Genomic DNA, 25,197 nt, shown 5'->3' with positions numbered 1-25,197 from the left:
CAAAGAGAGGTCGGATCTTCCATCACATACGAAGCAAATTCTACGGCTGGAAAGCACTAGGGTAGAAAGGAAAAAGTTGCGTTCATTTTACCCGGCTCTCCAATTGCGCGGTGGAAACTTCATCGCCACGGAAACGCGCCTCCCACCCGCGGTCGCCAGGGGCGGGGCTCAGGGCGTCTCCTCCCCGGGACTGCAACTGTTCCCAGGCTGGGGCGATCGCCGTCACCCCTGAACTTCCCCTTTCCTCTTTTCGGCCGCCCTCCCTTTCCGTTGTCCCTTCGCACCCCAAACCACATCCTGGAGCGCGCCCTCCCGCGCGTCCAGCAGCGGGGACGGTGCACCGGGGGCGAAGGCCTGAGAGTCGCGTGCGCAGCCCCTTGCTCCATTCCCCCTCCCCGCCCCAGGCCCACCCCCAGGCGACGCTGATTGGGCAGGTAGGGACTCTGCCCAGCGGAAAGTTTTGGGTGCCGGGAGGAAGTTCAACCTTCGGGAGACTCCAAGACAGCAGCTCCGGGGGTCGGCGGGGGTCTGGTGGCCATGGAGGAGCCCCCTGTGCGAGAAGAGGAAGAGGAGGAGGGAGACGAGGACGAGGAGAGGGATGAGGCTGGGCCCGAAGGGGCGCTGGGCAAGAGCCCCTTCCAGCTGACCGCCGAGGACGTGTATGACATCTCCTACCTGTTGGGCCGCGAGCTCATGGCCCTGGGCAGCGACCCTCGGGTGACGCAGCTGCAGTTCAAAGTCGTCCGCGTCCTGGAGATGCTGGAGGCGCTGGTGAATGAGGGCAGCCTGGCAGTGGAGGAGCTGAAGATGGAGAGGGACAGCCTCAGGAAGGAGGTGGAGGGGCTGCGGAGCCAGGGCCCTCCGGCCAGCGAGGAGGTTAGTGTGGGAGCCAGAGTGTCGGGCCCGCGGCGCCTGCGGAGTTGGGAGGGCGCTAACTGGCAGGGAGGTGACTTCTTTTTTTTTCTTTTCTTTAAGAGATGAGGTCTCGTTGTGTTGCCCAAGCTGGTCTCAAACTCCTGGCTTCAAGTGATCCTCCAGCCTCAGCCTCCTAGAGTGCTGGTTTACAGGTGTGAGCCAGCCTGCCTGGCCAGAATCTGTATTTCTAACGAGTTGCCAGCTAATTCTGATGCTGTTGGTCCAGGGTCCACAGTTTGAGAACCTCTGACCTAGAGCAAGAAACACTTGTTTCTTTTTTTGACACACGGTCTTGCTGTATGGCCCAGGCTGGAGTGCAGTGGTGTGAACACGGCTCACTACAGCCTTGGCCTCCTAGGTTCAGGCAGTTCTCCTGCCTCAGCCTTCCAAGCAGCTGGGAGTACAGGCATGTGCCACCATGCCTGGCTAACTTTCTTGATGCTTTGTAGAGATGGGGGGGTCTCACTTTGTTACCCAGTTTGAGGCTGGTCTCAAACTTCTGAGCTCAAGCAATCCTCCTGCCTTGGCCTCCCAAAGTGCTGGGATTGTAGGTGTGAGCCACCACACTTGGACAAGAAACACATTTTACCTGAAGAGTAATTAGTGCATATGACCACAAAAAGACATAGACAAGAAGATTCAGAACAGCTTTAGTCCTAACTAAAACTCACAAATTAGAAACAATCCAAATGCAAACCAATCAAGTTTTGAAATTGTGACATATGGAATACAATGCAGCAGAGAAAAAAGAACAGTGCTGATATACATAACAGTGTGGATGAATCTCACTGTTACATTGAGAGAAAGAAGCCAGGCATAAAAGAGAACCTACTGTAGATTTTTTTTTTTTTTTTTGAGATGAAGTCTTGCTCTGTCATCCAGGCTGGAGTGCAGTGGCACAATCTCGGCTCGCTGCATCCTCCACCTCCTGAATTCGAGCTAGTCTCCTGCCTCAGCCTCCCAAATAGCTGGTATTACAAGCACCCACCACCATGCCTAGCTAATTTTTGTATTTTTAGTAGAGATGGGGTTTCACTATGTTGGCTAGGCTGGTCTTGAACTCCTGACCTCAAGTGATTTGTCCACCTCAGTCTCCCAATGTCCCGGGATTACAGGTGTGAGCCATTGCGTCCAACCTTTTTTCTTGTTTTCTTTTTAGTCAGAGTCTTGATCTGTCACTCGGGCTGTAGTGCAGTGGCATGACCTCAGCTCACTGCATCCTCCACCCCTGGGTGCAAGTGATTCTCCTGCCTCAGCCTCCTCAGTAGCTGGGATTACAGGCACCTGCCACCATGCCTGGCTTTTGTGTGTGTGTGTGTGTGTGTGTGTGTGTGTGTGTGTGTGTGTGTTTCTTTTTTAGTAGAGATGGGGTTTTGCCATGTTGCCCAGGCTGACCTCAAGCTCCTGGCCTCAAGTGACCCGCCCACATTAGCCTTCCAAAGTGCTGGGATTACAGGCATGAGCTACCACACCCGACTCTACTGTACATTTAAATAAAATTCAGGAACAGGCAAAATAATTTATAGTTATAAAAGGCAAACTGGTGGTGAGGGCAACAGAGGGGAAATTGATAGAGAGCTAGAAGTGTCCCATATCTTAATCAAGGTATGGATATAGGGATCTAGACATATGTCAAAAATCATCCAACCAGGTGCGGTGGCTCATGCCTGTAATCCCAACACTTTGGGAGGCCGAAGCGGCGGATCACAAGGTCAGGTGAGATCACAACCTGGCCAACATGGTGAAACCCTGTCTCTACTAAAAATACAAAAAAATTAGCAGGGCATGGTGGTGGGCACCTGTAATCCCAGTTACTTGGGAGACTGAGGCAGGAGAATCACTTGAAACCAGAAGGCAGAGGTTGCAGTGAGTCAAGATCGCACCACTGCATTCCAGCCTGGGCAAAAGAGGGAAACTCTATCTTTAAAAAAAAAAAAAAATCATCCCAGAAACCCAGAAGGTGAAATGGTGAAAAAAAAAAAAAAAGGAAAGAAAAATAAAAATAATCATCCAGCTAGCTCAGGAGGTTGAGGTTGCAATGAGCCTTCATCAAGCCCCTGCACTCAAGCCTGGCAACAGAGGAAGACCCTGTTTCAAAAAAAAAAAAAAAAATCATCAAGCTAGTGCTTAATTTTTTTTTTTGGTAGAGATGGGGTCTCATTTGCAAAGGCTGGTCTCTAACCCCTCAGCCTCAAGCGATCCCCCTGCTTCAGCCCAGCCACTGCGCCCAGCCAACATTAGAGCATTCTACTGTATGTATGTTTCTACCTCAGTTTTACAAAATTACATTTTACATCGCTATACAGTATCGATGAAACAAAAGTTTCAAGAAATAATTTACCCTAACTTGGTCCTTACTGTACATAATGCACAGTCATAATGTCTTTTCTATTCTGTTTTTATGACTTTTTACATTCTTTTTAAGGGGCCGGGTGCGGTGACTCACGCTTGTAATCCCAGCACTTGGGAGACCAAGGCGGGTTGATCATGAGGTCAGGAGTTTGAGACCAACCTGGCCAACATAGTGAAACCCCATCTTTACTAAAAACACAAAAATTAGCCAGGCATCATGGTGCACACCTGTAGTCCCAGCTACTCGGGAAGCTGAGGCAGGAGGGTCACTTGAACCTGGGAGGTGGAGGTTCCAGTGAGCAGGGATCGCACCACTGCACTCCAGCTTGGGAGACAGTGAGACTTTGTCTAAAAAAAAAATATTTTCTGGGGGGACAGGGTCTTTCTCTGTCATCCAGGCTCACTGAAGCCTCAACCTCCTGGGGTCAAGTGAGTCCCTACCGCATCCTCCCTAGTAGCTAGGATTGCAGGCACACACCAACCACCTGGCTAATTTTTGTATTTTTTGTAGAGATGGGGTCTCACCATGTTGCCCAGGCTGGTCTTGAACTCCTGGGCTCAAGTGATCTGCCTACATCGGCCTCACAGGGAAGTATGAAGTTTCTCAGCTAAAGTGCTGGGATTACAGGCATGAGCCACTGTGCCCGGCCTAGTTTTTTAAAATTCTTGTTGTAACTTATTAAATTAATTTTATGACTCACTAACAGGTCTCCAGCACAGTTTTTTTTTTTAAGCTGCTGTAAGTGGACAATGTCATTTTTAATCCTCACACTATTATTGTTTTACAAAACTGAGGCACAGAATAGTTAAGTAATTTGCCTAAGGACTTAACGGCAAGTAAGAGACGAAGTCAGGGATGCTGTTCTTCAACATCCCATCCCTGAATCCAGACATTAGACCTTATTTGTTGTACTAACATTTGATGAGTGACTGCAGTGACTGATCTGAGGCTCTGGGGTTATGAAGGTCCCTGCCCTCAAGGAGCTCACATCTAGTGGGAGAGGTCAGACGCACACTCCTACAACCCAGCACAAGTACACAAACCGGGAGCAGTGGCTCACAACGGTAATCCCAGCACTTTGGGAGGCTGAGGCAGGCAGATCGCTTGAGGCAAGGAGTTTGGGACCAGCCTGGGCAACATGGTGAAACCCTGTCTCTCCTAAAAATACAAAATTAGCTGGACCTGGTGCCACAATGCCTATAATCCTAGCTACTCAGAGGCTGAGGCACGAGAATCACTTGAACCCGGGAGGCAGAGGTTTCAGTGAGCAGAGATCGTGCAACTACACTCCAGCCGGGGCAACAGAACAAGACTCTGTCTCAAAAACAAACAAAAAAACCCAAGAAATATAAACCAAGGCCAGGCACAGTGGCTCATGCCTGTAATCCCAGCACTTTGGGAAGCTGAGGTGGGTGGATCACGAGGTCAAGAGATTGAGACTACCCTGGCCAATATAGTGAAACCCTATCTCTACTAAAAATACAAAAATTAGCTGAGCATGGTGGCACGTGCCTGTAGTCCCAGCTACTCAGGAGGCTGAGGCAGGAGAATCGCTTAAACCCAGGAGGGGGAGGTTGCAGTGAGCTGAGATTGAGCCAGGGCACTCCAGCCTGGTGACAGAGCGAGACTCCGTCTCAAAAAAAAAAAAAGTATACAAACGAAGAAGTAAGCCAGGAAAGATCAGGAACGGAGTCACTGAAATTCATGGGGAAGAGTTTCCCAGTAGCTTCCCTGGTAACTGTATTAGTATTAGTAGTTGCCTCATACCTTCTCTGTCTGGGCCCTGATAACTTATGTTACCTATTCCTAAGTGACATGACAATTGTATTTGCAGATAAGGTTGTACTTTAGTATCTGTCGAGTGACATGGTTAAGGGTGATGACTTGCAGCCTGGCTTTTGAGAGTCAAGGAAAGTCAAATGACTTGCCCAGGATTGCTCAGCCACATTCTGTGTTATTTTTGCCTCCATCTCCCGGCACAAGGATATGGAGGAAGTCCCATTACGGGCCAAGAACAGTGTGGTCTGCACAGGGGCTGGGTAAATTCCCATGTGGGGCAAAGGGAACAAGTTTCATCAGGCGGCAGATGACATGGCAGATTTTCTTCCCAAACTGCAGCCTGAAGAACAGGGATAGGGAAAAGGCATGAATTAAGAAAATGAATGTTATTAGGCGGGCGTGGTGGTGTGCACCTGTAGTCCCAGCTACTCGGGAGGCTGAGGCAGGAGACTCACTTGAACCCGGGAGGCCAATGTTGCAGTGAGCTGAGATTGTGCCACTGCACTCCAGCCTGGGCAACACAGCAAGACTCCGTCTCAAAAAAAAAAAAAAAAAAAAGAAAAGAAAAAAGAAAATGAATGTTTAGTGCCACTAGACAGTTCACAAAAATATGCCTTTTTTTTCTTTGTATGTTTTGGTCTCGCTTTGTCACCCGGGCTGGAGTGCAGTGGTGGGTGTGAACACTGCTCACGGCAGCTTCGACCTCCCTGGGCTCAGGTGATCCTCTCACCTCAGCCTCCCTAGCAATGAGACTATAAGCGTGCGACACTACACCCACCTAATTTTTATATTTTTTCTAGAGATGACGTTTTGCCATGATGTCCAGGCTGGTCTCAAACTCCTGGGCTCAAACAATTCATCCACCCTAGCCTCCCAAAGTGCTGGGATTGCAGGTATGAGCCACCATTCCTGACTTCTTTTTGATTTTTGTTTGTTTGTTTTTTGAGAGAGTCTCGCTCTGTTGCCCAGGCTGGAGTACAGTGACGTGATCTTGGCTCACTGCAACCTCTACCTCCCAGGTTCAAGCGATTCTCCTGCCTCAGCCTCCCAAGTAGCTGGGAATACAGACGAATGCCACCACACCGGGCTAATTTTATTTTATTTTTATTTTTTTGTATTTTAAGTACAGATGGGGTTTCACAATGTTAGCAAGGATGGTCTTGATCTCCTGACCTCATGATCCACTTACCTTGGCCTCTAAAAGTGCTGGGATTACAGGCATAAGCCACCACACACCCAGCTCTTGATTTTTTAAATTCTAGTAAGGCCAGGCACAGTGGTTCATCCCTATAATTCCAGCACTTTGGGAGGCCAAAGCAGGCAGACCACCTGAAGTCAGAAGTTCAAGACCAGCCTGGCCAACGTGGCAAAACTCTGTCTCTACTAAAAATACAAAAAATTAGACAGGGCATGGTGGCTCAAATGCTTGTAATCCCAGCACTTTGGAAGGCTGAAGCAGGAGGATCACTTGAGGTCAGGAGTTCGAGGTCAGACTGGACAACATGGCGAAACCCTGTCTCTACTAAAAATACAAAAATTACCCAGGCATGGTGGTGCAGGTCTGTAATCCCAGCTACTCGGGAGACTGAGGCAGGTGAATCATTTGAACCTGGCAGGTGGAGGGGGCAGTGAGCCAAGAACATGACATTGTACTCCAGCCTGTGACAGAGGAAGACTCCATCTCAAAGAATAATAATGAAGTAAACGGTGCTGCTATGAACATGGGTATGCAAATATCTCTTCATGTCCTGCCTCCAGTGCTCCAGATACATACCCAGAATCGGAATTGCTGGATCAAATGGTAATTGGATTTTTAATTTTTAAAAGAATGGCCCTACTGTTTTCCATGGCAACTGCGTCATTTACACATTTACGTCATCATGAGGGGCTTCAGGGGATCCAGTTTCTCCACTTCCTCACCCAATGCTTGTTACTTTCTTTTCTTTGGACAGTAGCCATCCTAAGGTTTTCTTTTCTTCCTTTTATTTTCTATTTGTTTGTTTGTTTTGAGGCTGAGTCTCACTCTGTCGCCCAGGCTGGAGTGCAGTGGCACCATCTTGGCTCACTGCAACCTCTTTTTCCCGGGCTCAAGCAATTCTCTCCTGCCATAGCCTCCTGAGTAGCAGGGATTACAGGTGCCCACCACCACGCCCAGCTTTGTATTTTTCGCCATGTTGGCCAAGCTGGTCTTGAACTCCTGACCTCAGATGATCTGCCCACCTCGGCCTCCCACAGTGTTTGGATTAGAAGCATGAGCCACTCTACTCGGCCTTTTCTTCCTTTTAAAAAAATATAATCTCCAAATGCAGAAGGGGCCAGGTGCAGTGGCTTACGCCTGTAATCCCAGTACTTTGGGAGGCTACACAGTATTAATGCATATCTCAGAATTTTGTGTTCAGTATTTTCTTAAATGTATGGCTAGATCTTGTTATTTAATAAAGAAGGAGCTATAGGCTTGGAGCATTGGCTCATGCCTGTAATCCCAGCACTTTGGGAGGCTGAGGCAGGAGGATCACGTGAGCCCAGGATTTCTAGACCAGCCTAGGCAACATAGCAAGACACTGTCTCTCAAAAGAGACGGAGTTTCGCTCTTGTTACCCAGGCTGGAGTGCAATGGCACGATCTCGGCTCACCGCAACCTCTGCCTCCTGGGTTCAGGCAATTCTCCTGCCTCAGCCTCCTGAGTAGCTGGGATTACAGGCACGCGCCACCATGCCCAGCTAATTTTTTGTATTTTTAGTAGAGACGGGGATTCACCTTGTTGACCAGGATGGTCTCGATCTCTTGACCTCGTGATCCACCTGCCTCGGCCTCCCAAAGTGCTGGGATTACAGGCGTGAGCCACCGTGCCCGGCAAAGTCAACTATAGTAGTCATAAATTTGCTTTAAAAACATTTTGATAACTGTCAGCTTAGGTGCTATTGTTATAATTCAATGTATTTTATTTGATTTTGCTTTATTTATTTATTTAGAGACGGAGTCTTGCTCTGTTGCCCAGGCTGGAGTGCAGTGGCACAATCTTGGCTCACTGAAACCTCTGCCCCCTGGGTTCAAGCAATTCTCCTGCCACAGCCTCCTGAGTAGCTGGGACTACAGGTGCATGCCACCACCCCCATATAATTTTTGTATTTTTCAGCCGAGACAGGGTTTCACCATGTTGGCCAGGCTAGTCTCGAACTCCTGACCTCAAGTGATCCACCTGCCTCAGCCTCTCAAGGTCCAGGGATTACGGGCGGGTGCCACCGCATCCGGCCAAAAGCCATTTCTTTTCCAATCATTTCCTCTTACCACATGCAACAATGACTCTCCCTGACATATGCTGTTTGGCCCCTGATAAGCCAATATCTAGAGGAAGTGGATCCTCACTGGGTCAGAGGAAAGGTGCGTTTGAAATTTGTCTCGATAAATTACACTCCAAAGAGGTTAATGAGATCTGCTTCCTCAGTGTTCAACATAAGGGCCTCTTTCCCTGTAGCCTCAACAACACAAAGTGTTTTCTTTTCTTTTTTTGTGGCCTCACTTTGTCACCTAGACGGGAGTTCAGTGGTGTGGTCATGGCTCACCGTATCCTCAACTTCTCAGGCTCAAGCGATCCTCCCACCTCAGCCTCCCGAGTAGCTGTGACTACAGGTGCGTGCCACCATGCCCAGCTAATTTTTGTATTTTTTTGTAGAAATGGAGACTCGCCATGTTGCCCAGGCTGTTCTCGAACTCCTGGGCTCAGGTGATCGTCACTATCTTCATCACCTGTAGAATATTCTGGAGTGTGGTTGTGCCTTAGTTTGTTTAACCACACTTCTATTAATGGACATTTAGGTTCATGGTCCCAGGGCTGGGGACCTCCAATCTAAGACATACTGTTACATAATCACAATAAATGACCAAATGCAGGAGGGGGAAAGCTGATAAACTACTAAGATGTTATACACTATTCACCTTCAAAATTCGGCAATAATGCCCTTAATAACATTATTTTTTCTTTTCTTTTTTTTTTTGAGACAGAATCTCACTCTGTTGCCCAGGCTGGAGTGCAGTGGCACAATCCCAGCTCACCGCAACCTCTGCTCCTGGATTCAAGTGATCCTCCCTCTTCACCCTCCCAAGTAGCTGGGATTACAGGTGTGCACCACCACACCCACCTAATTTTTGTATTTTTAGTAGAGATGGGGGTTTTGCCATGTTGGCCAGGCTGGTCTTGAACTCCTGACCTCAGGTGATCCACCTGCCTTGGCCTCCCAAAGTGCTGGGATTCCAGGCATGAGCTACCGTGCCTAGTCAACATTGTTTTTTCTGATGGAAGATCCAGTCCAGGGTCACACGGTGCCTTTGGCTGTCATTTCTCTTTAATCTCCTTTAATCTGGAATACTTCCTAGGTTGTTCTCGTCTTTCATGACCTTGATCCTTCTAAAGGGTCAGGAACTGTGGCTCATGCCTGTAATCCCAACACTTTGGGAGGCTGACGTGGGAGGATCACTTGAGCCCAGGAGTTTGAGGCCAGCCTGGGCAACATAGTGAGACCCCCTCTCTACAAAAAATAAAAAATTCGCCAGGCATGATGGCACAAAATTGTAGTTTCAGCTACTCCAGAGGCCGAGGTTGGGGAATTGCTTAAGCCCAGAAGGTTGAGGCTGAAGTGACCAGTGATCGCATCACTGCACTCCAGTCTGGGTGACAAGCAGAGACAGTCTCAAAAAAAGAAGTCACTTCTGAAGATCATACTTCAGCTGGTTTCTAGGATGCCCTTCGATTTGGGTTACTTCTTTTTTTTTTTTTTCTTTTGAGATGGAGTTTTGCTCTGTTGCCCAGGCTGGAGTGCGATGGCACTGTCTAGGCTCACTGCAACCTCCACCTCCCAGGTTCAAGTGATTCTCCTGCCTCAGCCTCCCAAATAGTTGGGATTACAGGAGCCCATCACCATGCCCGGATAATTTTGTATTTTTGTGTTTTTAGTAGAGACAGTATTTCACCATGTTTCCCAGGCTGTTCTCCAACTCCTGACCTCAGGTGATTTGCCTGCCTCGGCCTCTGAAGGTGCTAGGATTAGTCATGAGTCACCACATCTGGCCTTTTATTTATTTATTTTTAAAACGACGTCTTGCTCTGTAGCCCAGGGTGGAGAGCAGTGGCATGATCTTGGCTCACTGCAACCTCCACCTCCTGGGTTCAAGTGATTCTCCCGCCTTAGCCTCCCAAGTAGCTGGGACTACAAGCATGCAACCACCATGCCAGCCAATTTTTTTTTTTTCTATTTTTAGTAGAGACTGGATTTCACCATATTGGCCAGGCTGGTCTCAAACTCCTGACCTCAAGTGATCCACCTGTCTTGTCCTCCCAAAGTGCTGAGATTGCAGGCGTTAGCCACTGTGCCCAGCACATTTGGGTTATTTCTGATGTTTCTTTGTGGTTAGAGTGGCCTCATGTGTGCCTGCTGGGGACAACTCTGAAGTGGCATGTGTCTCTCGGCGCAGCCCATCAGGAGGCACGTGATACTGCTTTGTCATCACTGGTGACGTTAACTTTGAGCCCTTGGGTAAGGTGGTGTCTGTAAGATTCCTGCACAGTATTCTCTTTATAATTAAGAAGTAGGTCGGGCGCAGTGGCTCACGCCTGTAATATTAGCACTTTGGGAGGCCGAGGTGGGCGGATCACAAGGTCAGAAGATCGAGACCATCCTGGCCAACATGGTGAAACCCCGTCTCTACTAAAAATACAAAACTTAGCTGTGTGTAGTGGCATGAGCCTGTAATCCCAGCTACTCAGGAGATGAGGCTGGAGAACTGGAGGCAGAGGTTGCAGTGAGCCAAGACTGTCACTGCACTCCAGCCTGGGTGACAGAGAGACTCCATCTCAAAAAAAAAAAAAAAAAAAGGAAGTAGCCTGTGGGAATATACTTTGAACCTGCGTAAAATATCCTGTTTCCCAAGAAACTTTCAGCCACAGGTTTTCGATCCATTTATTAGTCTTGCTTGAATCAAGTGTTGCAAAGATGGTTGAAAAATTAGACAGTTTTTGAACTCTGTCATCTTCTACCCTTATCAATCGGCTTTCTGCTGTGAAGTACGGATTCCCCTTCTCCTCATGAATCAATTAATTTTTATTTTTATTTCTTCTTTTATTTTCAGACAGTCTTGCTCTTTCCCTCAGGCTGGAGTGCAGTGGCGCAATCTTGGCTCACTGCAATCTCTGCCTCCCGGGTTCAAGCAATTCTCCTGCCTCAGCCTCCACAGTAGCTGGGACTACAGGCCCATGTGGCCATGCCTGGCTAATTTTTTGTATTTTTAGTAGAGACAGCGTTTTGCCATGTTGACCAGGCTGGTCTCGAACTCCTGACCTCAACTCAACTATTCTGCCCACCTCGGCCTCTCAAAGTGCTGGGATTATGGGCGTGAGCCACCAAGGTCAGACTATTTTTGTATTTGGAATGTGGACTCCTGAATTCTTGCTTGATGTTTTATTCTCCATTCCTGTTGTTATTCATTGCAATATTCAAATTGTTGTCAGTCTGGCCAGTAGGAGCTTCTTCAAACTGTCATTTTCATGTCTCCATCCCTTAGGTAGCCTGTTCTGGGCACCGTTTGTACTTCCTCTGCTCCAGCCCTGGGGTCAGCCATTCTCTAAGGTTCTCTTCTCAGAGAATGGTTCTTAGAACTTTTACTTTTGTGTTTTAATGGCAGCTTCCTTGGGAAGGGAAGGAAGGAGCACAGAACTTTGACTTTTTAACCACTGTCCAATCACTTCCAATAGCATCCCTGGAACCACCAAACAAAAAGACTTTCCTTTCTGGGGCACGTGCTCCATCCTCATGAGGGAAACTGTATAAGTTGCATCTTTTAAAATTCTTCTTTTTGGTGAGGTGAGGTGGCTCAAACCTGTAATCCCAGCACTTTGGGAGGCTGAGGCAGGCAGATCACCTGAGGTCAAGAGTTCAAGACCAACCTGACTAACATGGAGAAACCCCGTCTCTACTAAAAATACAAAAATTGGCCGAGTATGGTGGCACATGCCTGTAATCCCAGCTACTTGGGAGGTTGAGGAAGGAGAACCACTTGAACCCGGGAGGCGGAGATTGCCATGAGCTGAGATTGCACCATTGCACTCCAGCCTGGGCAACAAGAGGGAGACTCCGTCTCAAAAAAAAATCTTCTTTTCTTTTTGAAAAGCATTTAATTAGGCTGGGCACAGTGGCTCTCACCTATAATCCCAGCACTTCGGGAAGTCGAGGCAGGCAGATCACCTGAGGTCAGGAGTTCGAGACCAGACTGACCAGCATGGAGAAACCCTGTCTCTACTAAAAATACAAAATTAGCCAGGCATGGTGGTGGCACATGCCTGTATTCTCAGCTACTCTCAAGGCTGAGGTAGGAGAATCGCTTGAACCCAGGAGGCGGAGGTTGCAGTGAGCCAAGATCTCACCATTGCACTCCAGGCTGGGAAACAAGAACAAAACTCCATCTCGGCCGGGCGCGGTGGCTCACGCCTATAATCCCAGCACTTTGGGAGGCCGAGGCGGGTGGATCACGAGGTCAAGAGATTGAGACCATCCTGGTCAACATGGTGAAACCCCGTCTCTACCAAAAATACAAAAAGTTATCCAGGTGTGGTGGCACAGGCCTGTAATCCCAGCTACTTGGGAGGCTGAGGCAGGAGAATTGCTTGAACCCAGAAGGCAGAGGTTGCGATGAGCTGAGATCGTGCCATTGCACTCCAGTCTGGGTAACAACAGCGAAACTCTGTCTCAAACAACAACAACAAAAAAAACTCCATCTCAAAATAGTAATAATACTAATAATTATAATTTAATTAGGCTGAGTGCAGTGGCTCATGCCTATAATGCCAGCACTTTGGGAGGCTGAGGTGGGTGAATCACCTGAGGTCAGGAGTTCAAGACCAGCCTGGCCAACATGGTGAAACCCTGTCTCTACCAAAAATACAAAAAGTTATCCAGGTGTGGTGGCACAGGCCTGTAATCCCAGCTACTTGGAAGGCAGGAGAATCACTTGAACCCGGGTGGTGGAGGTTTCAGTGAGCCTAGATTGTGCCACTGTACTCTAGCCTGGGCGATAGAGTAAGACTCTGTCTCAAAATTAAAAATAATAACAATAATAGTAATTTAATGATATAAAGTTCCTGGCAAAGGTGGCGTCTTCTCTTCCAGGTGAACCTGGGCCCAAACAAAATGGTGGTCGACCTGACAGATCCCAGCCGACCCCGCTTCACTCTGCAGGAGCTGAGGGACGTGCTGCAGGAACGCAACAGACTCAAGTCCCAGCTCCTGGTGGTGCAGGAAGAGCTGGCGTGCTATAAGAGGTGGGCTCCGCTGCCTGGGGGGGTCCCACACCCAGACCTGACCCAGAATTCCTTGCTAGTTTACATATTTGTTGTTATGTTCATTCAACCAATTTATCGAGGACCTACTATGTGCCAGACACTGTTCCAGGCCTGGGGCCACTGCAGTGAACAAAACAAAGACAGCAGAAATCCTTGCTAGTCCAGTGCCAGAGACAAGCAGTCAACAAGGAAGCTCAGCCCAGAATAAACACCTGGGGATGGTGGCAGGTGCTCTGAAGGAGACGCAAGACGACGTGGCCGGCAGCGATGTGGGAGGGGCAGAGCCTGTCTGAGAGGGGTGGTCAGGGCAGACCCCTCTAGGGAAAGACGAAAAGGAGGCAACCCCGTAAAGACTGGGTGGGAGGAAGTAGAGCGGGAAGTGCAAAGACCCTGTGGCGGGGCCAGTTCAAACAGGCCCAAGAAGGCAGAACCAGGAAAGCACAGGGGAAATGGTTGGAAAGAAACTGGGGGCGTATGCCTTGTTGGCTGCAGGAAGGGGCTTTCGTTTTATTTGTTTGTTTATTTATTGAGAGAGGATCTTGCTGTGTCGCCCAGACTGGAGTGCAGTGGTGCGATCTCAGCTCACTGCAGTTTTCACCTCCTGGGTTCAAGCGATTCTCCTGCCTCAGCCTCCCAAGTAGCTGGGACTAGAGGCACACGCCACCATGCCTGGCTAATTCTTTGCATTTTTTGTAGAGATGGGGTTTCACCATGTTGGCCAGGCTGGTCTTGAACTTCTGGCCTCAAGTGATTCACCTGCTTCAGTCTCCCAAAGTGCTGGGATTACAGGCGCGAGCAGCCCCGTCTGGCTGAGTTTTCACTTTATTGTCAAGGTAATGAGAAGTCATTGGAAAGTTTTGTTTTGTTTTATCTTTTTGAGACAGAGTTTTGCTCTGTTGCCCAGGCTGGAATGCAGTGGTGCGATCACAGCTCACTGCAGCCTCCACCTGCTAGGTTCAACCTATCCTCTCACCTGGGCCTCCCAAGTAGCTGGGACCACAGGCATGTGCCACTGCCCCTATTTAACTCTGTGCGTGTGTGTGTGCAGAGACAAGATCTTGCTATGTTGCTCTCAGACTGGTCTTGACCTCTTGGGCTCAAGTGATCCTCCCACCATGGCCTACCAAAGTAATGGGATTTCAGGTGTGACCCACTGTACCTGGAAAGTGTTTGTTTTGAAACAGGGTCTCACTCTGTCACCTAGGCTGGAGCACAGTAGCACAGTGGCACAATCGCAGCTCACTGGAGCCCTGACCTCCCCAGACTCAGGTGATCCTCCCACCTTAGCCACCCAAGTAACTGGGACCATAGGTGCATGCCACCATGCCCAGCTAAGTTTTGTATTTTTTGTAGAGACAGGGTCCTGCCGTGTTCCCCAGGCTAGTGTCAAACTCCTGGGCTCAAGAGATCCATGTGCCTCAGCCTCCCCAAAGTCCTGGGATGACAGGTGTGAGCCACTGCACCTGGCCGATGTAAAGTTTTGATAAAGAGAATGACAAGAGGCCAGTCTCTATTACAAATACCAAACTGCCAGGTGCATTGACTCACGCCTGTAATCCCAGCACTTTGGGAGGCCAAGGTGGGCAGATCACGAGCTCAGGAGTTCAAGACCAGCCTGGCGAAGATGGTGAAACCCTGTCTCTACTAAAAATACAAAAATTAGCTGCACGTGGTGGCAGGCGCCTGTAATCCCAGCTACTCAGGAGGCGGAGGCAGGAGAATTTCTTGAACCCAGGAGGCAGAGGTTGCAGTGAGCTGGTATCGTGTCATTGTACTCCAGCCTGGGTGACAAGAGTGAGACTCTGTCTCAAAAAAAAAAAAATTAGCCAGGTGTGGTGGCACACACCTGTAGTCCCAGCTACTTGGGAGGTTGAGGCAGGAGAATCACTTGAACCTGGGAGGCAGAAGTTGCAGTGAGCCAAGACCAAGTCTCTGCACTCCAGCCTCAGTGACAGATTGAGACTCCATCTCAAAAATAAAAACAAAAACAAGAAACCCTGGTGCAGTGTTACGTCCAGCACTTAGGGAGCCTGAAGCAGGAGGATCACTTGAGCCCAGGAGTTTGAGGCCAGCCTGGGCAACACAGCAAGACCCTGTCTCTGAAAAAGAAATTTAAAAATAAGGAAAGTTTAAAAAGACTGCAGTGGTACCATGTACAGAATAAATTGTAGGGCAAGCAAGAGAGTCTGTAAAAAAAGCTGTTGCCATAATCACATTGGGACTTGTAGCTGTTTCCATTTGTGCTGTTTCCCAAAATGTTTTCCTTTACATAGGTATTTTTTGAAAAGGGGATTGTGTAGTTGACTAATTCTGGGAAACACTGAGTTAAACGCAGCATGTTTTCTTACAGGTAGAGGAAGGAAAAACCAGGGGAATAAAAGTGTAGTGCTGGCTAGTATTTATTGATATTCACCATGTGCCAGGCACGCTGCTAAATGTATCCCAAGTATCATTTCAATTAGTGCTCACAGCAAGACTGAGTAGAGGTGATCACATGGTGAGCTGAGGACCAGAGAGGTGGGCACCTGCTTAAGCGGTGGTGTCAGCAGTGGTGATGTGACCTTAGACAGTGTGACATCAGAGCCTGTGCTTTTTTTTTTATTCTTGAGACAGAGTGTTGCTCTGTTCCCCACGTTGGAGTGCAGTGGCACGATCCCGGCTCACTGCAACCTCTGCCTCCCAGGTTCAAGCGATTCTCCTTGCTCTGCCTCCCAAGCAGCTGGGATTACAGGCATATGCCACCACGCCCGGCTAATTTTTGTATATTTAGTAGAGATGGGGTTTCACCATGTTGGCCAGGCTGGTCTCGAACTCCTGACCTCGTGATCCACCCACCTCAGCCTCCCAAAGTGCTGGGATTACAGGCGTGAGCCACTGTGCCCAGCCAGGCCTGTGCTTTTAATTAGCATGCCACGTTTAGATCATGAAAGCTTGGAATTAAGGACATACGCTGATCAAAAATGAAACAAAGCCCAAGTGATCGATTCTTTAAATTCCTTGAATGTAGCATGTTTCAGAGAGCAGCAATGCAGCAGAAGCGATGTAAGCAGCCAGATTTATTGTCTCTCTTTTGCTGAGGCTGGAACAGTGTTCATGGAAAGACCTGTCTTCGTCTCGTTTAATAAGTGGTTCAGGCACAGGTAGTTAAAAAGAGAAACTGCCAAGCTGCGGATGTCGTGAGCAGCTTGTCAGTGGGCAAAACCACACACTTTATTTCTAGTTTTGAATTCTCAGAGAACAAGAGACGCACACTTTCCATCTGGCACAGGCCAAGAGAGGCAGGATTCTGCTTCATCTCTAGTGTTACATATTCTGGAGAAGCCAGCATGCCAACTGAGATGTTCTCATAGCAACTGCATCCATTTGAAGGTCCAAACTCATACGGATAATGTACTGGTAATAATTTGTGATTATGGCTGAGCACAGTGATTCATGCCTGCTTCACCCAGCACTTTGTGAAGCTGAGGCAGATGGATCACCTGAGGTCAGGAGTTCAAGACCAGCCTGGGCAAACATGATGAAACTCCGTCTCTACTAAAAATACAAAAATTAGCCAAATGTGATGGCACACATCTGTAGTCCCAGCTGTTCAGGAGGCTGAGAGGCAGGAGTGTTGCTTGAACCTGGGAGGCAAAGGTTGCAGTGAACCAAGATGGCACCAGTACACTCAAGCCTGGGCCACAGAGCAAGACTATATTAAAAGAAAAAAAAAACGCCAGGCGCAGTGGCTCAAGCCTGTAATCCCAGCACTTTGGGAGGCTGAGGCGGGTGGATCACGAGGTCAAGAGATCGAGACCATCCTGGTCAACATGGTGAAACCCCGTCTCTACTAAAAATACAAAAAAATTAGCTGGGCATGGTGGCGCGTGCCTGTAATCCCAGCTACTCGGGAGGCTGAAGTAGGAGAATTGCTTGAACCCAGGAGGCAGAGGTTGCGGTGAGCCGAGATCGCGCCATTGCACTCCAGCCTGGGTAACAAGAGCAAAACTCCATAACAAAAAAAAAATTGTGGCCAGGCACAGTGGCTCACGCCTGTAATCCCAGCACTTTGGGAAGCCAATGCAGGTAGATCACCTGAAGTCAGGAGTTCAAGTCCAGCCTGGCCAACATGGTGAAACCCCGCCTGTCCTAAAAATACAAAAAAAAATAGCCAGGCATGGTGGCACGCGCCTGTAATCCCAGCTACTCGGGAGGCTGAGGCAGGAGAATTGCTTGAACCTGGGAGCAGGAGGTTTCAGTGAGCCGAGATCACACCACTGTACTCTAGCCTGGGCAAGAGAGCAAGACTCCTTCTAAAAAAAAAAAAAGTTGTAATTACAGGGAAATATGGGTAGGTTGTTTCCAAAGATAGCCACAGGAGTATTTCCACCCTGCATACCTTCAGAGACTTTGCCACTCCCTTCATGAAGAGGTAGATTCCGTTTTCCCCTCTCGTTGCATGGAGTCTGGCTCTGTGACTTCCTTTGACTGTGAGAACAGGGTGAAGTGATGCTGTTGGTCTCCTGGCTTTAAGGAATACGAGGCCTGGCTTCTGTTTCTGTGCTCTTGGAATGCTTCCTTGAGAACACCATTCCGTGAGGAAGCTCAAGGTAGAGTCCCTTGGAGAGGTGATGTGAAGGAGAACCAGGGGGCCCCTGCTGACAGCCCCAGCTGTGCCTAGCCCACCGCTGATCCCCCACTGGACACAGCCAAGTGAGAAGCTCAGGCTAGCAGGAGGGCCACAAAGCCAACCATAATGTTGGGAACAGATACTTGGTGCCACAAAGAAAAATTGGCACTGAGACAAAGGATTTTTTCAGCAATGCAATTTTTACTTCTTGGACTACAGGAAGGGGACCCTCGCTAGCCATCATGCCATGAGAGTACAATGAACAAAGGAAAACCCACAAATTTATTCCTTACCCATTTGGAGTTGTCCTTACTGCTAGGTCTGATCTCCGTTGGCTAGAGCCAGACCTCACAATCTAAACTAAAACCCAATTGGCTAACAACTTAAAACTTTTCCAAACAGGTAAAAGCAATGGAGAGCTGGGACATAGCTGTGAGCATGTCCAGCACAGGTATCTTGGTTAAAGTACAAGGACATAGAATGTACTACATGCCTGTAAGCACGGCATGTCTAACAGCTGCATAGGATAGGGCTTAACAGAGTTATTAGCACACTTATTTTTTAATAAGAAAGGAAACTTTAAAAAGGAACTTTTCTACTTCCCACACATAAGAAGCTGGAGGTGGGGCACGGTGGCTCATGCCTGTAATCCCAGCACTTTGGGAGGCCGAGGTGGGAGGATCACCTGCGGTCAGGAGTTGGAGACTAGTCTGGCCAACATGGTGAAACCCCATCTCTACTAAATACACAAAAAAATTAGCCCGGTGGCCAGGAAAGATGGCTTATGCCTGTAATCTCAGCATTTTGGGAGGCCAAGGCAGGTGGATCATCTGAGGTCAGGAGTTCAAGAGCAACCTGGCCAACACCCCATCTCTACTAAACGTACAAAAATTAGCTGGGTGTGGTGGCAGGTGCCTGTTATCCCAGCTACTCAGGAAGCCAAGGTAGGAGAATCACTTGAAACCCAGGAGGTGGAGGTTGCAGTGAGCCGAGATCACACGACGGCACTCCAGCCTGGACAACAAGAGTGAGACTCTGTCTCAAAAAAAAAAAAAAAAAATTAGCTGAGCGTGGTGGTGTGCGCCTGTAATCCCAGCTACTTGGAAGGGTGAGGCAGGGGAATTGCTTGAACTAGGCAGATGGAGATTGTAATGAGCCAATATTGTGCCACTGTACTCCAGCCTAGGTGACAGAGTGAGACTCTGTCTCAAAAAAAAAAAGTATATTAAATAATAAAGACCCACTCTTTGCAAAATTATTTTATGAAGAAGGAGGGAAAGTATGAATCCTGTCCTTTTACACTCACACTGGAAGAGGTATCTTTGTCAGCTCGGGTTGCCGCAAAATAGATGGTGAGCCACTGAGCCCGGCCAGAAATTTTTATTAAAGGTTACACAATTCGGCCAGGTGAGGTGGTTCATGCCACCCACTCTCAGGAATTCAAGACCAGCCTGGCCAACGTGTTGAAACCCCATCTCTACTAAAATACAAAAAGTTAGCTGGTGTGATGGCAGGCACCTGTAATCCCAGCTACTCGGGAGGCTGAGGCCAGAGAAGCTTGAACCCGGGAGGTGCTTGAACCCGGGAGTGCTTGAACCCGGGAGGTGGAGGTTGCAATGAGCCAAGATCACGCCATAGCACTCCAGCCTGGGCAACAAGAGTGAAACTCTGTCTCAAAAAAAATAAAAATAAGCACTGTGTGAGGCCAAGATGGACAGATCATGGCCAACATGGTGAAACCCCGTCTCTATTAAAAAATGCAACAAGGCCAGGTGCGGTGGCTCACGCCTGTAATCCCAGCACTTTGAGAGGCTGAGGCAGGTGGATTGCCTGAGCTCAGGAGTTTGAGAGCAGCCTGGGCAACATGGTGAAACCCTGTCTACTAAAAATACAAAACATTAGCGGGGCGTGGCAGCATGCGCCTGTAATCCCAGCTACTCAGGAGGCTGAGGAAGGAGAATTACTAGAACCCAGGAAGCGGCGATTGCAGTGAGCCAGGATCGCACCACTGCACTCCAGCTTGGGCGACAGAGCGAGACTCCATCTCTTAAAAAAAGAAATACGCCCCTCAGTCGCCTCGCGCCTGCAGTTTTTGGCTTTCACCCCCCACCAGTGACCAAAGACTTAACCACTCCCTAGAGTCCAGCTCCACAGAACACTGCTCGACATGGACACCGGTGTGATTGAAGGTGGATTAAATGTCACTCTCACCATCCGGCTACTTATGCATGGAAAGGAAGTTGGCAGTATCATCGGAAAGAAAGGAGAATCAGTTAAGAAGATGCGCGAAGAGAGTGGTGCACGTATCAACATCTCAGAAGGGAATTGTCCTGAGAGAATTATCACTTTGGCTGGACCCACTAATGCCATCTTCAAAGCCTTTGCTATGATCATTGACAAACTGGAAGAGGACATAAGAAGCTCTATGACCAATAGCACAGCTGCCAGTAGACCCCCGGTCACCCTGAGTCTGGTGGTTCCTGCTAGTCAGTGTGGCTCTCTCATTGGAAAAGGTGGTTGCAAGATCAAGGAAATACGAGAGAGTACAGGGGCTCAGGTCCAGGTGGCAGGGGATATGTTACCCAACTCAACTGAGCGGGCCATCACTATTGCTGGCATTCCGCAATCCATCATTGAGTGTGTCAAACAGATCTTCGTGGTCATGTTGGAGTCCCCCCCGAAGGGCGTGACCATCCCGTACCGGCCCAAGCCGTCCAGCTCTCCGGTCATCTTTGCAGGTGGTCAGGCCTATACCATTCAAGGACAGTATGCCATTCCACAGCCAGATTTGACCAAGCTGCACCAGTTGGCAATACAACAGTCTCATTTTCCCATGACGCATGGCAACACCGGATTCAGTGCAGGTTTGGATGCATCCGCTCAGACTACTTCTCATGAACTCACCATTCCAAACGATTTGATTGGCTGCATAATCGGGCGTCAGGGCGCCAAAATCAATGAGATCCGTCAGATGTCTGGGGCGCAGATCAAAATTGCGAACCCAGTGGAAGGATCTACTGATAGGCAGGTTACCATCACTGGATCTGCTGCCAGCATTAGCCTGGCTCAATATCTAATCAATGTCAGGCTTTCCTTGGTGACGGGTGGCATGGGGAGCAGCTATAACAATGCAGATTCATCCATAATCCCTTTCTGCTGTTCACCACCACCCATGATCCATCTGTGTAGTTTCTGAACAGTCAGCGATTCCAGGTTTTAAATAGTTTGTAAATTTTCAGTTTCTACACACTTTATCATCCACTCGTGATTTTTTAATTAAAGCATTTTAATTCCTTTCTCTGTTCAGCTGTTGATGCTGAGATCCATATTTAGTTTTATAAGCTTCTCCCTGGTTTTTTTTTTTTTATTTTGGCTCATGAATTTTTCTGTTTGTCATGGAAATGTAAGAGTGGAATATTAATACATTTCAGTTTAGTTCTGTAATGTCAGGAATTTTTCAAAAAAATTAAAAGATGGACTGGAGCTTTTTCTTTGTGAATAGAAAAAAAAAAAAAAAAGAAAAGAAATACATGGCCCGGCACGGTGGCTCACGCCTGTAATCCCAGCACTTTGGGAGGCCGAGGCAGGTAGATCAAGAGGTCAAGAGATCGAGACCATCCTGGTCAACACGGTGAAACCCTGTCTCTACTAAAATGCAAAAAATTGGCTGGGCATGGTGGCACGTGCCTGTAATCCCAGCTACTCAGGAGGCTGAGGCAGGAGAATTGCCTGAACCCAGGAGGCGGAGGTTGCGATGAGCTGAGATCGCGCCATTGCACTCCAGCCTGGGTAACAAGAGCGAAACTCCATCTCAAAAAAAAAAAATACAAAATGAGCTGAGCATGGTGGTGCACTGTAGTCCCAGCTACTCGAGAGGCTGAGGCAGGAGAATCACTTGAACCTGGGAGGCAGAGGTTGCAGTTGAGCTGAGATCGCCCCACTGCACCCCAGCCTGGCGATAGAGCAAGAGTCCGTCTCAAAAATAAATAAATAAGTAAAGACACATAATTCAGTCCACAGCAAGGGGACACCACGAGGGCTAATTAACCAGTGGGCACTGCAACAGAACACCTAAGTGGATGTAATGAGTTGTACTGTGCCATAATTGAAATATTTCATTTTGGTCAGGCTTCTTATGGTTGCAAGTGACAAAAGTCCAATTTAAACTAGCTTAAACACAAAAGGAAACTTTTTGGTAACATCACTGGGTAGGGGCTAGGTGCAATGGCTAGCTCAAGCCTGTAATCTCAGCACTTTGGGAAGGCCAAGGTGGGAGGATCACTTGAGGCCAAAAATTCGAGACCAGCCTTGGCAACATAGTGAGACCCTATGTTTACAAAAATTAAACAATAAGCTGGCATGATGGCGCATGCCTATGATCTTAGCTACTTGGGAGACTGAGGTGGGAGGATCACTGGAGCCCAGGAATTCAGTTACAGTGAGCGATGATCATGCCACTGCACTACAACCTGAGTGACAGTAAGACCCTATCTCAAAAAAAAAGGAAGGCCAGAAACAGTGCCTCAGCACTTGGGGAATCTGAGGCAGGCAGGTCGCTTGAGGTGGTGAGGAGTTTGAGACCAGCCTGGCCAACATGTTGAAACTCCGTCTCTACTAAAAATACAAAAATTAGCAAGACAATCTCAGCTACTTGGGAGGCTGAGGCACGAGAATCGCTTGAGCCTGGGAAGCAGAGGTTGCAGTGAGCTGGGATGGGGCCACTGCACTCCAGCATGGCAGGCAGAGCGTGACTCCCTCTCAAAAAAAAAAAAAAAACGGAAATAGACCAACCTGGCCAACACAGTGAAACCTCGTCTCTACTAAAAATACAAAAATTAGCTGGGCATGGTGGTGCAGGCCTGTAATCCCAGCTTCTTGGGAGGCTGAGGCAGGAGAATTGCTTGAACCCAGGAGGTTGAGGTTGCAGTGAGCCAAGATCATGCCAATGCACTCAGGCCTGGGCAACAGAGCCAGACTCCATCTCAAAAAAAAAAAGGAAATAAAAAGAAAGAAATTTACAGTGGTTGGAATCAGGGACTTGGTGCCTCTCTTTCTCCTCTTTGGCTTTCTTTGCTCGTGCGCTCATTAGTTTGCATTACAGATAAGCTTTCTCTAAATCTTAGAAACAGACTTCTGGCAATTCCAGTGGAGTATGAGGAAACCACACTTTTTCTCATTTTCTACATCAAGTCCAGGGAAATACTCTGGCCCTCCTTGAGCCAGATCTCAATATTATCTGACTATAATATCAATCAATATAAATCTAGCTCTTATCACCATCTGACTTACGATTTATACTTTTATTTTACTTATTGCTTTATTTATTGACTGTTTCCTTCCCCCACCGGAATATAAATTACATGAGAGAAGATATTAGTTTTGTTTTATTCAGAGACAAAATATTTATTAACCACAGCAGGTAGCTTAATAAATATTTGTTGAATGTTACGCACTATGTATTATCTTACCTAATCTCTCGATCCTTTGAGGTAGGGACTATTATTAGACTCATTTTACAGGTTAGGAAACCAAGGCTTAAGTTAGAGAATGTATACGCAGTCATATTCCTAGAAGGTTGAGAAGGTTGAGAAGCTTGAAGTAGTAGCCAATGCAATTAGGTAAGAGAAAGAAATAAGAGGCATCACATTGGAAAGGTAGAGGGAAGATTCTCATTTGAAACAGAATTTCTCTGACTCTAGTGCTTTCAACCATAATATTATTACTATAATCATAATCATCATCATTAAGATCCTTTATTTTCAGAGCTGCACAGATAAGAGGTCTGTAATAAAGGCCAGGTGCAGTGGCTCACACCTATAATCCCAGCACTTTGGGAGGCTGAGGCAGATGGATCACTTGAGGTCAGGAGTTTGAGACTAGCCTGGCCAACATGGTGAAACCTGATTTCTACTAAAAATACAAAGATTAGCCAGGCATGGTGGGGGGTGCCTGTCGTCCCACCTATTCAGGAGACCAAGGCAGGAGAATCGTTTGAACCTGGGAAGCGGAAGCTGAGTGAGCCGAGATCACACTATGCATTCCAGACTGAGCAACAGAGCAAGACTCCAACTCAAAAAAAAAAAAAAAAAAAAAAGATCTGTAATAAAATAACTCATTGAATTTTTGCCCCATGTTTCTCAGTGGCCTGATTTCACCAAGAGAAGGCCCAGAAGGAAGAACAGAAAAAGATGCTGTAGTTACCAGGGCCAACAATGCCAGCAGGAGCAAGGAGGAGAAGACAATCATAAAGAAGCTGTAAGTGTCACCCTGCTGCCCCCGGTCCCACTAAATAATAACTCAAGGAAGCAGTTGGGGCGAGAGGAGGCTGTCCAGCTGTCCAGGGCAGGCAGGCCCTCCCCTCTCCCAGTTGTGGTGCTGCAGCTCATGGGAAAACTCAACGCCAGTGTATTATAATGATATCTGCCAGGCAGTAGCTTAGGCACTTGGCATATATGAATTCATCGAATTATCACAGTGACCCTGCAAAGTAGATGCTATTTTACAGATGGAGAAATACATACTGAGAGGTAAGTAAGGTAATTTGCCCAAGGGTGCAGATGGTAGATAGTGAAGTCAGGAACCCAAGGAAGTCTGGCTTCTACACTCTACTGCCTCCCTGTGATATGATAACAATGACCAGGCTGGGTACAGTGGTCACGCCTGTAATCGCAACAGAGATTACAGGATGCTAGGGCAGGAGGATTGCTTGAAGCCAGGAGTTTGAGACGAGCCTGGGCAACAAAGTGAGACCCCACATGGACCAAAAGAAAAAAAATTGTTTCTTTTTGGAGATGGAGTCTTACTCTGTGGCCAGGCTGAAGTGCAGTGGCACAATCTTGGCTCACTGCAACCTCCACCTCCTGGGTTCAAGCAATTCTCCTGCCTCAGCCTCCCAAGTAGCTGAGACTACAGGTCCGCACCACCACAGCCAGCTAATTTTTTTTTTTTTTCTGAGATGGAGTTTCGCTCTTGTTATCCAGGCTGGAGTGCAATGGCGCGATCTCTGCTCACCGCAACCTCCGCCTCCTGGGTTCAGGCAATTCTCCTGCCTCAGCTTCCTGAGTAGCTGGGATTACAGGTGCACACCACCATGCCCAGCTAACTTTTTATATTTTTAGTAGAGACGGGGTTTCACCATGTTGACCAGGATGGTCTCGATCTCTTGACCTCGTGATCCACCCACCTCAGCCTCCCAAAGTGCTGGGATTACAG

General features: G+C 48.0%; 1 protein-coding gene and 1 pseudogene across 5 annotated transcripts in view; both read left to right on the top strand.

Moving 5' to 3' along the window:
• The first annotated feature begins 462 nt into the window (after positions 1-462).
• RILPL2 (Rab interacting lysosomal protein like 2) overlaps positions 463-25,197 on the top strand; it is a 29,129-nt gene continuing 4,394 nt past the window's right edge. Inside the window, exons 1-3 of one of the 4 annotated variants that reach the window (XM_035258069.2) lie at positions 463-876; positions 13,204-13,355; positions 24,127-24,240. In XM_035258069.2, the coding sequence (XP_035113960.1) occupies positions 538-876; positions 13,204-13,355; positions 24,127-24,240 (605 nt within the window). In that variant the 5' untranslated portion in view covers positions 463-537. Of the gene's footprint in view, positions 877-6,663; positions 6,939-13,203; positions 13,356-24,126; positions 24,241-25,197 lie in introns of those variants that run through there. The other 3 variants (XM_035258070.3, XM_054239075.2, XM_054239074.2) reach the window with 3 other exon arrangements.
• LOC100392590 (poly(rC)-binding protein 2 pseudogene) lies at positions 20,049-21,468 on the top strand (annotated as a pseudogene). Its single transcript, XR_013522209.1, has one exon. The product of XR_013522209.1 is annotated as a poly(rC)-binding protein 2 pseudogene (transcript).

The sequence above is a fragment of the Callithrix jacchus genome, chromosome 9 (genome assembly GCF_049354715.1).
Source record: "Callithrix jacchus isolate 240 chromosome 9, calJac240_pri, whole genome shotgun sequence".
In the NCBI taxonomy this organism is placed as follows: Eukaryota; Metazoa; Chordata; class Mammalia; order Primates; family Cebidae; genus Callithrix; species Callithrix jacchus.
The sequence above is the reverse complement of the archived record's forward strand: the minus strand, read 5'-3'. Positions and strand labels throughout refer to the sequence as shown.